Source organism: Pungitius pungitius, chromosome 3, assembly GCF_949316345.1.
Source record: "Pungitius pungitius chromosome 3, fPunPun2.1, whole genome shotgun sequence".
NCBI lineage: Eukaryota > Metazoa > Chordata > Actinopteri > Perciformes > Gasterosteidae > Pungitius > Pungitius pungitius.
The window spans coordinates 13,267,826-13,281,378 of record NC_084902.1 but is presented as its reverse complement, the minus strand read 5'-3'; the positions used below and the strand labels follow the sequence as shown (position 1 = coordinate 13,281,378).

Here is a 13,553-nt window from a genome sequence, read left to right as displayed (position 1 = left end):
CTCCTTACAATCCGGTCCTGACATACATTAGCTGTCATTGTAAGCCTAATCATTTATTTCAATGAAATATGGTACAACTCTTCAGAAGAGAAGTAACCTCTGCCTATGATGTATGTATGTATGTATGTATGTATGTATGTATGTATGAAGTAAGGTTTGTCATGCTCATAAACATATCCTAACCATTCATAAAGCATGTAATCCTAAAGATGGATAAAAGGATATGTAAAGAATATTGTGACATCATTTTGTATAAAGACTCATTTGGCTTAAAGGATTAAGTTGCACTGGATATTAAATATAATTTTCGGGTGAATGTAAAATATTGCAGTTATCATTAAATCATGAATATCCAGAATATGATTGAATACATGAATACAAACTTGAATATGTTTTTACATTTTTAGATTTTATTAATGCACCACACATGAAACATTGTACAAACTGTACATTTTCTGTATATTCAAGACTGCAACATTTAAAGTGTGAGTAATGGATATAAAATGGTTTACAGACAAATAAACTACACGAAATGTAAATACAAACGGGAACAATTGAACACTTAAAAGTGAACACAAAGTAAAGAACACACTAAGACGAGAATAGAAAATTGTCTGAATGTAATGTAATGAACTATTTCCTATTAAATGATGTCCAGTATGAAACTAATACATCCATCGTACATAGAAAACACAAAGCGATGCACACTCCAATAAAAACATGAAAAAGAACAATGAAAATGCACATTTTTTAAACTTGTGACAACAAGAAAAAGTCAAGTATAACATATTTATGTAATTGCAAAAAGATGGAAGCTGGTTTTCCCAAGGTAAAAGGAAAACAGTCAGAACGGACTTTGGGTTGTGTTCATGCAATTGTTACTCTTTCATGCATAGTTGATGTTGTTTACATTATTAGGGACACTAACAGAGATAACTCCTTGCAGCCCAATAATATAAAAAGTTAGCGCAGCTAGCCCACTTGTGTAAAAATGTTGGCCGACAATCTGTTTTTTAAGACTGTCAAAAGAGTGTTCCGTATTTCAGTTGTGTACAGCCCGTATACAATTGGATTCAAAAGCGGAGGTACAAGGAATATCAACATACCCATTATTTTTTGCAAGTCAGCTGAGACATTTTTTAACCTATGAGATAAAATTGTAAAAGTGCCCACAATCTCAAATATGATTAAAATAAGCAACTGCGCGACACACGTGTTGACAGCTTTTGTTTTTGCTTCCAACCTTCTTGTAACCACACACATGATCAGTATCTTTACATAGGAAAACGCCTGAATAGACACACTTACAGCTTGCATTACGGCTGTGTTAAATAACCCTAGGACATTGTTGAGTGTCGTGTTTCCACATGTGAGCTTCAGAAGAGACGGGTTGTCACAGAACACATTCATGATCACAGATTTACAACGGGGAAGCCTTGTCTGCAAAGAGAACAAGGATACGATCAAGACAAAGTCAAGACCCCAGACTAGTGAGATGATACACATGACTACTCTGGGGGTCATGATGGAGCTGTAGCGTAGCGGCATGCAGATGGCGGCATAACGATCAAAAGACATTGCTGCGAGAATAAATAAAATTCCACCACCATACATGTGGAGCAAGAAGGCTTGTAAAACACAAAGAGGATAGTAAACCACGTTTGTCTCTGTAACAATGTCTGAAAGCACTTTGGGTAACATTGCAGTTATGCCTACCAAGTCATTGAAGGGCAGACTAATCAGGAAGAAATACATGGGCTTGTGAAGGTTCTTTTTGAGAATGATCAAACTCAACAACGTCAGGTTGCAAAAAACACTAAAGAAATAAATTGCAATACCAAACAAAAAGATGGGATACTTTCCTCCAGGTGGAATAACAAATGTGTCGAGGGTTAACTCAGATCTGAACGAAAAAGATGTGTTCTCCATTAATTCTCGCGTTGACTGTAGATCAAAAAGAAATAAATGTCATTGGTTGAAACTGTCTACAGCAGGCGCAACGAACTGTGGAGAACTGCTGTGCCCAGCCTACTTTATTCCATGTTTACAGAGCAATGACTTGTTCACGTCACTTGTGCCTCAGGGATTGTCATTGGCTTAGCGATAACGAAAACACTACTTCTTTAGAAATATTGACCAGAGAGGTTATCTAGAGAGGATGCCGTCAGTTCACAATTAAAATGGATAAACCCGACAAAGAATGACTGATTAGCAAGTCAATTAGAACAGAGGAGAGTGTACTATTGTAATAAAGCAGTTGTATATGATGTGAAGCTTGTTTGACCAACTACAATGTAACAGAGAACATCAGAATTTTCTAGTCTTTACTCAATATAAATGTTTCTAAATAAAAGATTAATCCCTTTGGGAAGTCGCTCCTGCTCACTGTCAATGGATGTTAACAAATATTGTTGTGGGGTATTTGTCATATTGTATATGACAAACTATATTTATACATGTGTACAACTTCCATTTTCCTGCTCTAGCTTTGTGGTTAATGTGTTCATGCGTCATTCTGAATTTTGCCTTTTTTTAAACGTTGGTTACAGAAAGAAATTCGGAAAATAAGGTCTAACTAAAAATCCAACCTCAACTATAATAGAACTGCAGGTATAAATAGAACGTCTTCTTATGGCAATTATAACATTGTGTCTCTCCACCCAATCAACAGATACTATTCACGATTTTACAATCATAGTCACCTTTGACATTTCTTTTGACAGGTTTCAGAGATGTTGCAAAGTTGGAATTGTAAGAAATTCAGGTACCAAAACCACATATTTGCCCTCCAGTACTCCAGTACAAGGAAGGTCTCCTAGGAAGGCTCTGAAGTCATATCTTCTTAAGTTTATGTTCATTCAAAAAAGGTTGTATTGATAACACACAAAAACAACTATGACACACAACAAAATGGAAAAGGTTACATCAGTTAGATGCATCATTACTTTGTCAAAACAAATGTATTAATGAGCCCCATTGAGATGCAGTCAATACAGGTATTAACTGTCTCAAATTGTAATTAATCCCTGGAGAGTGAGTAATTCCTTGTTTGCTAATGAAGGATGTTGTTTAATAACTCCCAGGGGAGGCTGTAACATGTTAGTCTGCATGTGACAAACAAACTGCAAACATTTTATTAGAAATCCACAGTTTGAATGCATATGACAAATGGCTCATTAGATTAAAAAAAAACATCACATACTATACAGCCTTTTTCTCTTGTTTTATATGTTCCAGAATAAATTTGCTAATTGAAAAAGTGCACTGAAGTGGTCACATCATGCCTTTGGGAGCAAGGCTCTGGGTCCTGCAAACAAACAAGCGGTTTGGACATTATCACTAATCATCTCACCCAGGAGAAATGGACATGATGGACCCTTGAGTTACATTGATAATTGATTTGACTAAAAAAAAATGTTGTTTTATTTCCCCAGTTTAGAATGAGGCCTTTGGTTTGATTCCGTGATTAGCTGTGTCTCCTTACAGCAAAGTGAGTCTGTTCTCTGTGGCCTTTTTAAGGTTCAAATATTCTTGATGAGTTTTCTTAGGTTTCTTTTTGGGCAGATTCAAATCAAGCAAACTTTAAAATGAACTCGTCCCATAGATTTACTTGCTTTTATTAGGCTGTTATTTGGGCTTTGATTTAACTTCTGTTTTTCTAACTTCAATCCATCTGACTAGTGGTGAGACACAGACAAAGGCAAATTAGACAAATTAGAAAGCTTTCAATCAAGTGCTAAATGAATATTCCAACTTTAGTGCTGACTTTATTTAAATAAAGATTAAATTGTATTACGTACAGATTAAGTAAAGAAATACTTTTTATTTTAATCCCAATGTTGCTTACACGTAGTTGCATAGCTTTTAACTGAATTAACGTCATCCATAAATATAAGTAGTTAAAGGTACTTGTTTGGTTTGACTAGTGACAGGTTTCTGTGTCAAAACAAAATAAATGAAAAAATATTAACTTGATATTCCTGACCAAGAGGAGCTTAACTGTTGTTAGATTAAACATTTGCAATCTAATGATGAGGACAGTGGATTGACGTCACATGTTAGTGACGCTGAACATAAAGTAGATAAAGATCTGGTTGCTGCTGAGTTGTGAATCCCACCTCCTCAGGCATTCATGTACAGGACACAGCTCATAATCATTGCATTGTAACTCTGTACAGAATAGGTCAAAATTATGCTTTTTGGTTCATAATGTAATGGTTTTTCCCATTAAATAATTTATTTGCGCTCAGCCTTTCTGCAGAAGACTGAAATTAATTGTCAAAGAAGTAAGTATTGCCCTTTAAACAAGTATTTGATTATTTTCTTTATTCCTATTAGCTGTTGTTAGGATTTAATTTATTATTCATGTTGTCTTCTTTTTTATTGTCTTCTTTTTTTGACTTTGTCCTTTTGAATTAAAGAACGAAAGGTGCATTTAACAACAAAAATATGCCTGATATGTTATCCAAAATGTTTGCTGATACGTTGTCGTTCCACCTATCACTGTGAAAGCTTTTGAAATTTCTTTCTCCCTTTTGGGTTTTCATCAGTTGACCAAGAATGGAGAGCAACACGACAAGTGACATCCTAAAGATTCAAGGCTTTGACATATCCCCAGAGTTCATGTACCCTTTGTTTTTCTTACTGCTCTTTGTCTACCTCACCTTGCTTTGCTCTAACATCGGACTCCTTGTGCTCATCATCACTGAGAAGAAGTTGCACCAGCCCATGTACATTCTTTTTTGCAACCTTTCCGTCAACGATCTCATAGGCAACACAGTCCTACTGCCTCAGCTGATGGCTCACGTCATTTCAACAGAACGCTTCATCACCTACAACCAGTGTGTGGCCCAAGCCTTTCACAGCCACACGTTCGGATCAGCCTCCCACATGATCCTCATCATTATGGCGATAGACAGGTACGTGGCGATATGTCACCCCTTGAGGTACACCTCCATTATGACCCCCAAAGCTGTAGTTTTGCTGTCAGCCACTGCATGGGCGGTGTCGCTGGTGCTGGTGTCTGTTCTGATAGGTCTCACGGTGAGGCTGTCCCGCTGCAGGTCCGTGATACAAAACGCTTACTGTGACAACGCGTCGCTGTTCAAGCTCTCCTGTGAGGACGTGTCCATCAACAATATCTATGGACTCTTCTTCACGGTTGTGCTGTTCAGTTGCTCGATGGGAGGCATAGCTGTGACCTATTTCAGAATAGCTGTCGTTTGCTGGCTGAAGAAAAGCAAAGAGTTGAATAACAGAGCACTTCAAACCTGCACCAGCCACCTTGTTCTGTATCTCATTATGCTCTGGTCGGGGTTCTTGACCATCATATTGCATCGTTTTCCAAACTATCCAGACTTAAGGAAAATTGCCTACATTTTATTTCATGTGGTCCCTGCCAATTTAAATCCAATCATTTATGGAATGCAGTCAAGAACATTACGGGATAAAATTATCCAAATACTGCAAAGAAAAGTGGATTCAATCTGATACTTTCTTTTTCCTCTTATTAGTTTTGTAACTTTGAAAAAATAGAGACAAATAACACTGGTACACTTGTTTCAATTGAAACCATTTATAATTGAAATAGAACATTATTTATGTACACTCTCAATTAAATGCAAATGTTTTGTTATACATTTTTTTGATAAAAGGAAAGGAAATTGTGTTCTGTCATCCAATTCCGTGTGATCTATTTGCAGGTAGAATTTTTAAGCTCAACAGAAAATGTCATAAAGTTTCAAGATGGTATAATGAGGGTCTAGTGGCCCCCGTGTGCTAGACCCCAGTAACGGACTCTCTACCATTGTGTCTTAATGTCACTTATCACTTAATATCACTATCATCACACTTTCTTTTGGCTTTGCCTCCTCCCGAGTTCCTTGGACTGTGTAATGTTTCATATAGCCTAGACATTTTGAACAAACGTTGATAACTCATACAAAATGAAATTACAGTGTCGCTACAGTGTCACTACGGTACAACAACACCACAATACAACAAAACATTCACTTGATTTGTGCATATAATGAATTGTAATTGTTTTAGATTTCCCAACAATAAAACTGTCCCAAATGAACAGGTGTTTGCTTTTTCAAGTATCTTTTTAACTTGATATTAAACTTCTTATTGAATGACAAAATCCTAAATTGACTTAATGATTATAACCTGAGGTACTTTCCTTTTATGTAAAGTTGTGGTAGTCTGAGGTCTTGTTGAAAGGTCTGTTTACTTGACCTTGCACATGTCTCAAACAAAACTATTTCAAATTGACACTGTTTCAAAGCACAGTTGTGCTGATTAAGCTCTTTACTTCCCTTTGGGTTCAAATCAATGACTCATGGCCCATTCTGCCACATAAAGGCCTCGTATAATACACATAAGAGAAGAGCAGATGGTGATAATCATGGGGATTCAACTGATAATCCATGTTAGGAAGCCTGGGGTGCTGTTTTCTTTTGTTCTGGTCGTAAAACTTGACCTACGGATCTGTAAAGTTGAATGATCCTTCTTTATTCACTGGTTCATGTCATGAAAGTTAAAGGACATTTTCCCGGATAAATAAATGACTTAATCTATCACACTATATTGAAATAATTATTACCTTAAGCTTTTATATAATCTGTCTATTTAATTTGAGAATAATGAAATGGTTTCAGAACTACGGTCCTGATTTTACATTTTTAACAGATAAAACAATAAGTAATCATGTTTGAAATGTCTGAGGCAGCAATGGATGGCACATTCATTTGCCACTGCTTTGGGCTGCGTCTTTGAACTCCTTGATTAATGAAATACATTAACAGGAACTAATCCATATTGTGGAATATGTGTTGATTTACTGACTTACTATTTATGAGCATAATTACTTTCACACAGTATTGTGACTAAAGTTGGGAATGCAAGTTGACAACAACAAAACCAATCAATGTATTAATTGTCTAATTCTAATAATTAGGAATGCAGTCAGGTGGGTGATGGCATCATTCAGAATAAAGCATTAATACCATTAAATCATCGGGTACAGTAACACTCTCAGAGTGAGGGCCGCTTGTCAGACCAGATGTTAGATGGCTTTGCCCATAATGAGAAGGCTCAGGAAAAAGACCATGATGAAGAATATCCACATGAAGAAGCGGTCTAAAACTTTAGCAACTTTCTTCCACTCCCCAGTCCTTTTCTGTGTTGCCCTCTGATCTCTGTAACAGTTGGCTATGTACTCAATGTTACGCAGTACCTGCCTCTCACTGCTTTGGCTGTTGCACGAAACCTCTCCGTCTCTTCTCTCTCCATCGCTCACACCTCCCTTCCTGCATCTGGTCTGACCCCCTGCCTCTCCACAGTCCATGCTCATGTAAATGCCATGTTTCCAAGCGCTGTAGTTGCTGGTGGGGTTCTTCCCGATGGAGCCTATTGGGCTCATCGTCTGATCCATGTCTTCCCTCTCCTCTGCGTACGAGGAGCCCACTGCCTCGTGCCCTGTCTCCATTTTGAAGACACAGTCCTCTCTGCCCGGCCCTGCCTGACCATTCATGCCGCAGTTGGTGTTCCTTACGAGTGGAGGCTCCTCTTTCTCCGACTGAGGTGACATGCAGTTCTCCCCCACTTCGTAGACAAAACACATTCTGGCCATGTACTGCAGAATGACTTTCTTGGCCCACTTGGGAACAGGCTTGGCATCTGGACCACAGTGGTGTATGTTCATAATGAAGATAGTCAGGGCAGTGGAGGTCGTGATCATGGTCATGGTTGCAATGTAATACTTTCCTGTGGAAGCAAAGGAGAGAGGGAAATCAACAGAGTTGCCACTCGCAATTGTAACACAAGTTTTGTATTTCACTCCATTGTACGGCCCTTACCAATAAGTGGCACATTCTCAGAGGGTGGCATAATCTCTGCAACCAACAGCTGAAAGACAGTGAGTGCCAGCATCACGGTGACACCCAATGACACCTTCTCTCCAGAGTCAGCGGGCAGGTAGAAGCCCAGTGGCGCCAAGAAAGAGATCATCACACATGGTATGAGCAAGTTGTAGACATAAAAGGACGCTCTTCTGTTCAGCTTCAGTGTGAAGGTCACGTCAGGGTAAGGGTCAGCGCAGCAGCCATACTGAACTATGTTCTTATTGGCCGGCATTCCCAGCACCACCCACTCCACATTTTCCACCAGGTCGGCCAGGTCTGCGCTCTCCATGGCATTCAGGATGTCCAGCTGGTTACCGTTGTAGGTCCAGGAGCCTTAGGTGAACCTGCACTGCTGAGCGTCGAAGGGGAAGTAAGACACGTCCACTTTGCAGGAGCTCTTGGTGATAGCCGGGGAGTCCCACATCATCTGGCCATCATGCCGGATCACCACGTTGGTGTCCATGGAGCCAGTGAAGTGGTCATCAGCACTGACAAACAGAGAAAAGGTTCATACCAAGAGATCATTTGGATAAAGTACCAGTCAAAGGTTTGGACACATTTGCTCATTCAATTGAATGAGAAAGTGACTGGTACTCTAGGTTAAATAACTTTTCAGATATAATTGAGGAGCAGTTGTTATGTCCCGAAGAAGGTGGACAACATTTGGTCAGGATACAAAGGCACAAGTGCACCAACTGGGGGGGAGAGTCAACACATTTGAGAGAGTTGCACTCATTCCTCAGTATTATGTCTGTATTTTACACTTCAGAAATGCTGAACCTGTTTGAAACTGTCTGTGTTTGATTGTACATATAGCAATTATCAGGTTATGTGTGAGGGAATTCTTACTCTCTGGTTAAGAAAATACTACTCACAATATGTACATGTATGTCCTTCATCTTTTGCATAGAAGTGATAAATTAAATTGTAAATGTTCAGTCTGTATTATTTTGTTTTTCTCAGCATTTTTCTGTATAAAAATCAGACAAAGGCCTGGACACTCTTAAGAATAATGGCTTCAAGGACTGTTCAGCTTGTGCCTTTTATTCTGATCAATAAATAGTAGAATGCGATTGTCCCTGAATGATTAACTCAATACCAATCCGACCTACTTGTTATATAGGACTATATCAGGTCTCCATACATAACTACTAGGTATGCGGATGGTATCGAGTCCATCGTAATCATCTTTATTCCATTTGAGGTGCGCATCAAACCACACTTGCCGTATCCATAAATATGCAGTCAAAATTTGGTTTCGCTCGTCCTGAAAAACATTAGAGATTATAAATACTTGACAACAGGGGAGATTTCAGGTAAAAGAGGATTATGATCAAATATAAACGGGGCATTATTGAGTGGGTTGCTCCACGGATGTGGTGCGCTGTTTTACCATGTCGATAATCTGTGACAGCGTAACCTGCAGGGTCACATTCAGGATGGTGTTTGTGTCCTCCACAGGCCTCAGCGCGCTCGTATAGTTGGTGAATAAATCGGTCAAGAGCTTCTGAGCGTATTTCCCCTGAGCACACCAACAGGCTGAGACAGGGAGAGAAAGGATTCACAGTCACATCGCCAAAAAGCTCATGTTGTGTTTCACTTTCACAGGATATTCCGATGCGATGAGTTTGGATCTATCCATTTTCTGCCCATTGACATTCAGAGAAAATGCTGGGATATGGATTATGTGGAGAATTTGCATGACAGATGGTGAAAGAGGAAAAAAGAGGAATATCAGATTGTTGTATAAACTCTAGAAAGACTTCATGCACATCTGCCAGCAGTGTCTTTCATTGGTCCCCCGTGTGGTGGGTGGAGCTATGATAATAAGGAACATAATTAATGTTACTTATACATTGGTACTGGCACATGTTATCAGAAACCCTTCTATGAGATGCATGCATAGTTTTAAAATGGAAACACTGGATTGTTTTATAACAGCAGCTCGTCTCCCTGTCAACAATGGATTTGGGCCAGCCAGATGTCAACCCTGAAACGCTGCTTCAGTAAAGCCTCTGAGCAGGATGCAAAGAACGTCTGCGGGATTATGTTATGTTAGCAAATCCCTCAACAACTGCTTCTTTTTCGGATTGTGGGTTTGCTTGGAAGAGGAATGGAAATCTAAAAGGAAATGAATTAATCATTTTAACTGTTAAACAATAACATTCTCAGAGCTCGGCCAATCAGAGTTGATCAACAACACTTTATGCACATGTTCATCCAGATGCTTCAAATAAGCCCAGTTGCCTATTTTTTGCTCCTTCCTGCACAGTAATACAAATTTATACTGTTGTTAATTTTGTATTGCTTGATTTGTGCAAATTAATAAATCATAAAAATCATAAATCACATCCTCGTCACCCTTTCTGGCACAGGTTGTCTCTCTGAGATTTACCTAAAACTGCATTAAACGGCAAACAATATGACACATAATGCATTATTTAAGAGAACACGGGGTCATTTCAAATAAACGGAAACTTACTTGGTAAAATAGTGACACACAGAAGCAAGCGACATAACATTTGGGTTCTCCATCTTTTCATCTTGCTGAAACAAACGATCTCGATCCCAGGAGCATCTGGGCTGCTGTGTGCCTATAAAGAGTTTCCTTCAGCAAAGGTCACCAGCGGAGCGTGACGTGTGATCGGGAGAGAGGAAAGCCGAGGAGAGGCGGGGCGGCCCCACATGTTAACCGCATGCCAAACGCACAAACTTACACTTACTGCTACACAAATGGATAACGAATTTGTTCTCGTGCATGCACCGCCAGTCGCAATAGCAGCAAAACAACATCTGTTTTCGAAAATAGTTACTTAACGCACTACTCATAACCACATGACGGTCCGTGATGCGCGTCCCCGCGTGGATAGGCTGCGCCGCCCTAACGCAGCATCCTGTGCACTCTCCTCCGCTCGCTCTCTCTTCCGGGTACTGATGCCTTTCATGCTGTGACCGTGTTTTCCTCCCACTTTTTGTCGCCCAGGGAGCAGGATGCTGGATTCGCTGCCCTGCTGTCGTCCTTTGCGAGCAATCAGGTGAAATGTACCGAATGGCAAAGGTGTCACGTGGATGTGGGATCCGCTGCACGACGCGCTGCTCTATCTGAGGTGCTGCATGCTATTGTTGGCATATCAGAATACCCGGATCCATCCTGCAGCGTGTTATCACGAGTGTTGTTGTAATAGCATTGACACGCATACGGGCGTGCCCTTGTGTGGCGGCATTAGTTGGTAAACAGCAAACCTATTCGAGGTAAGTTGGTTCCGGTATTTTAAGACTGCATATGTTCAGTTACTGCATGCCAGAGTATCAAAATGTCCTAACATAACTGATTAAATATTGACAATATAGGCCTGTCCATAAATACCTCATATGTAGCCTATCGTTTTTGGAGGAAGTTATGTCACAAGTATCACACATGCCTCGCCTCGACATTTTTAAAATGAGGCATTTCCCACTGTTTCAGACCAAGATGCTACAGGGCTCCAGTATCTTGGGGCACGAGAGGCCCCTGGTCATCAGGCTATCATTCGGCGCCTGTGTTGGGTTTACTGTGTGCCTACCACTGATTGGACTAATAACCTGCATCTTTATATCCTCTGTTTATCATTATGACGACTCTACTGGTACACATTGCCGGGTAATTTACTCATTTGGCAAACTGCACCATGCCATCTTTTGCTTCTGATGCTCAGGTCGTTTAAATAGTTTCTGTGTTTACAGGTCCCTAATTACTTGCCATCCATCAGTGCCTCAATAAGCCTGAGCCCAGAGTGCCACATATGGCGGTTCTGTATCGGACTGCACTCGGCTCCGAGGCTCCTGGTGGCATTCACCTACTTCAAATTTTACAAGGCACGGTTTGCCTCGAGGTTCCCGGAGAGTTCACTCGGTTGCTTCAGTCTGGCCTTTTCCGTTTGTGAAAACCTCGGCCTCATGCTCCTCACGTATGTGTCATCGAATGAAACGTACTGTGAGTACTCCTTAGTTTTTATTGGAAAGGTTTTATTTAAACCACTGATTTCCCTTTGATTTACATTTTAAGTTAATAGAGCTTTTGAATTGAATTGCACATACTAATGGATTTGAAGGCTTTGACCTGTTGGTGCTAACATTAAAAAATGCTGACTATTTTTTTATTCTAAACTAATATATTCAGCAAAATTAATAATATATTGATGATTGTATTTTAAATATTTTCAATTGTTTGAAGTACAGCTTCAGTAAAGCCGTGGGTCACAGATGCATTGCCTCAAAGTATTTTATTTGGAAACTCATGGCTACAATGACTATCTGTCCCCTCTCTCTGTATATATTGTATCCTCAGTTGTACACAAGGAAGGCTTTGTGCTCTTCCTTGCCAGTTCCCTTTTCTACATGGCGATTACTTGCCGTTTATGGAAGACTATTAAGAAGAATTCGTTGAGTCCTGAGGTAAGGAATGCCAAATGCATTTCCCCCACTTCAGGTCTACTTTTCTGTGTTGATTGTCATCTTCCTTTCAGGATGCCAAGTCTCACTGTTGGAAAGTGCGCTTCTTACTTCTTAATGTGTCCTTCTGTGGTTTGGCTGGATTCTTCTATTGGAAACACAACATGTACTGCGAATCAGGGAGTAAGTAGGGTGTTAAATCACTTTGATTCATTAGATCTCATCTGTAAGAGGTTATAACGCTTCAAGAAACATGACACAAAACGTGTCCATGATGTATCTCTGTTTCTTCTTTTCACAGGTTACACTTTATTTGCCCTGTTTGAGTACCTAGTGGTTGTCTCCAACATGGCCTTCCATCTCACAGCAGTGTGGGACTTTAAGAACCGGGAGGTCATGGTGATTTCGTCCTGCGAAGACAAAGACTTCTGACTAGAACCTCAAGCACCAAGTGCTGAATGTATAACCACACTTTTACCTGATGGGAACAGCCTTAATACTGCACAACTGGGATGAGTGGGATGAAGGCCCTCTCCACATATTTCCACGAGGCCAGACAAGCACATGTGCCACTGTACAGGCAATTCAGTGATCCCCAAGTGCTTTTTTGCCTCAGTGTCTCATTCACAGATAACTTCACCTACACACAGTAGTACATGTTATGTAATGTGAAATCTCAACTTTTGTACAAAGCACAACAAGATGTGGTCTTACTGTATGTGTGCCAAAGTAAAGTGACAGTAATTCAAAAACAACTAGATGCTTGGTCTACTTATTTCAATACAGTCAGTGGTTGAAATCATGCAGCAGTTGTCAAATGTGAACAATCTGTACTACATGTGGCCGTATTGCCCCTTAACTTTGACCCAGAACTTCATAGTGCTGTATACAAATGCAAATCAATGAAGAAAAATGTGTTAGAGGCACGTCATTTACCTTGGTGAATGTATTTTACACATAATGATGCTTTTCCATAATCCTTGCAAAACTTCAATCCTTATGGGATGTAAGATAGATATGTCTACTTAAAATAATGGTGTTTCGAAATGAGTGTAGCCCAAAGCAAAATACTCTACCCTTACTAATACCCTTAAGTGCTTTTCTATCCCCCCCTCAAAGCCGACCTGGATGACGGACGTATTGGCAAGTACTAGCATGAATTTTATTTTTGATGGAGAAAAACTTTAAACCAATTTGTTTTTTTAAACTGAAAACTTT

At 39.8% G+C, this 13,553-nt stretch overlaps 4 protein-coding genes across 4 annotated transcripts; 2 read left to right on the top strand and 2 right to left on the bottom strand.

The window, feature by feature from the left end:
- Positions 1-972: 972 nt before the first annotated feature.
- LOC134127044 (olfactory receptor 8G17-like) lies at positions 973-1,929 on the bottom strand. The gene has a single exon (XM_062561651.1). It carries the CDS (start codon positions 1,927-1,929, stop codon positions 973-975), a length of 957 nt encoding a protein of 318 aa, XP_062417635.1.
- Positions 1,930-4,560: 2,631 nt separating this feature from the next.
- On the top strand, positions 4,561-5,490 carry LOC119223356 (olfactory receptor 7C1-like). Its single transcript, XM_037480668.2, has one exon. It carries the CDS (start codon positions 4,561-4,563, stop codon positions 5,488-5,490), a length of 930 nt encoding a protein of 309 aa, XP_037336565.1.
- Positions 5,491-5,562: 72 nt separating this feature from the next.
- On the bottom strand, positions 5,563-10,682 carry chrna10a (cholinergic receptor, nicotinic, alpha 10a). The gene is given in 5 exon segments (XM_037480457.2): positions 5,563-7,767; positions 7,860-8,392; positions 9,017-9,171; positions 9,298-9,443; positions 10,387-10,682. Coding segments are annotated over 5 exon segments (1,596 nt in total). The 5' UTR covers positions 10,448-10,682; the 3' UTR covers positions 5,563-7,066.
- Positions 10,683-10,809: 127 nt separating this feature from the next.
- Positions 10,810-13,497, top strand: LOC119223436 (post-GPI attachment to proteins factor 2-like). The gene is made up of 6 exons (XM_037480787.2): positions 10,810-11,156; positions 11,371-11,544; positions 11,628-11,877; positions 12,232-12,338; positions 12,410-12,518; positions 12,637-13,497. The coding sequence occupies exons 2-6, from the start codon at positions 11,377-11,379 to the stop codon at positions 12,765-12,767; spliced, it is 765 nt and encodes a 254-aa protein (XP_037336684.1). The 5' UTR covers positions 10,810-11,156; positions 11,371-11,376; the 3' UTR covers positions 12,768-13,497.
- The last annotated feature ends 56 nt before the right edge of the window (positions 13,498-13,553 follow it).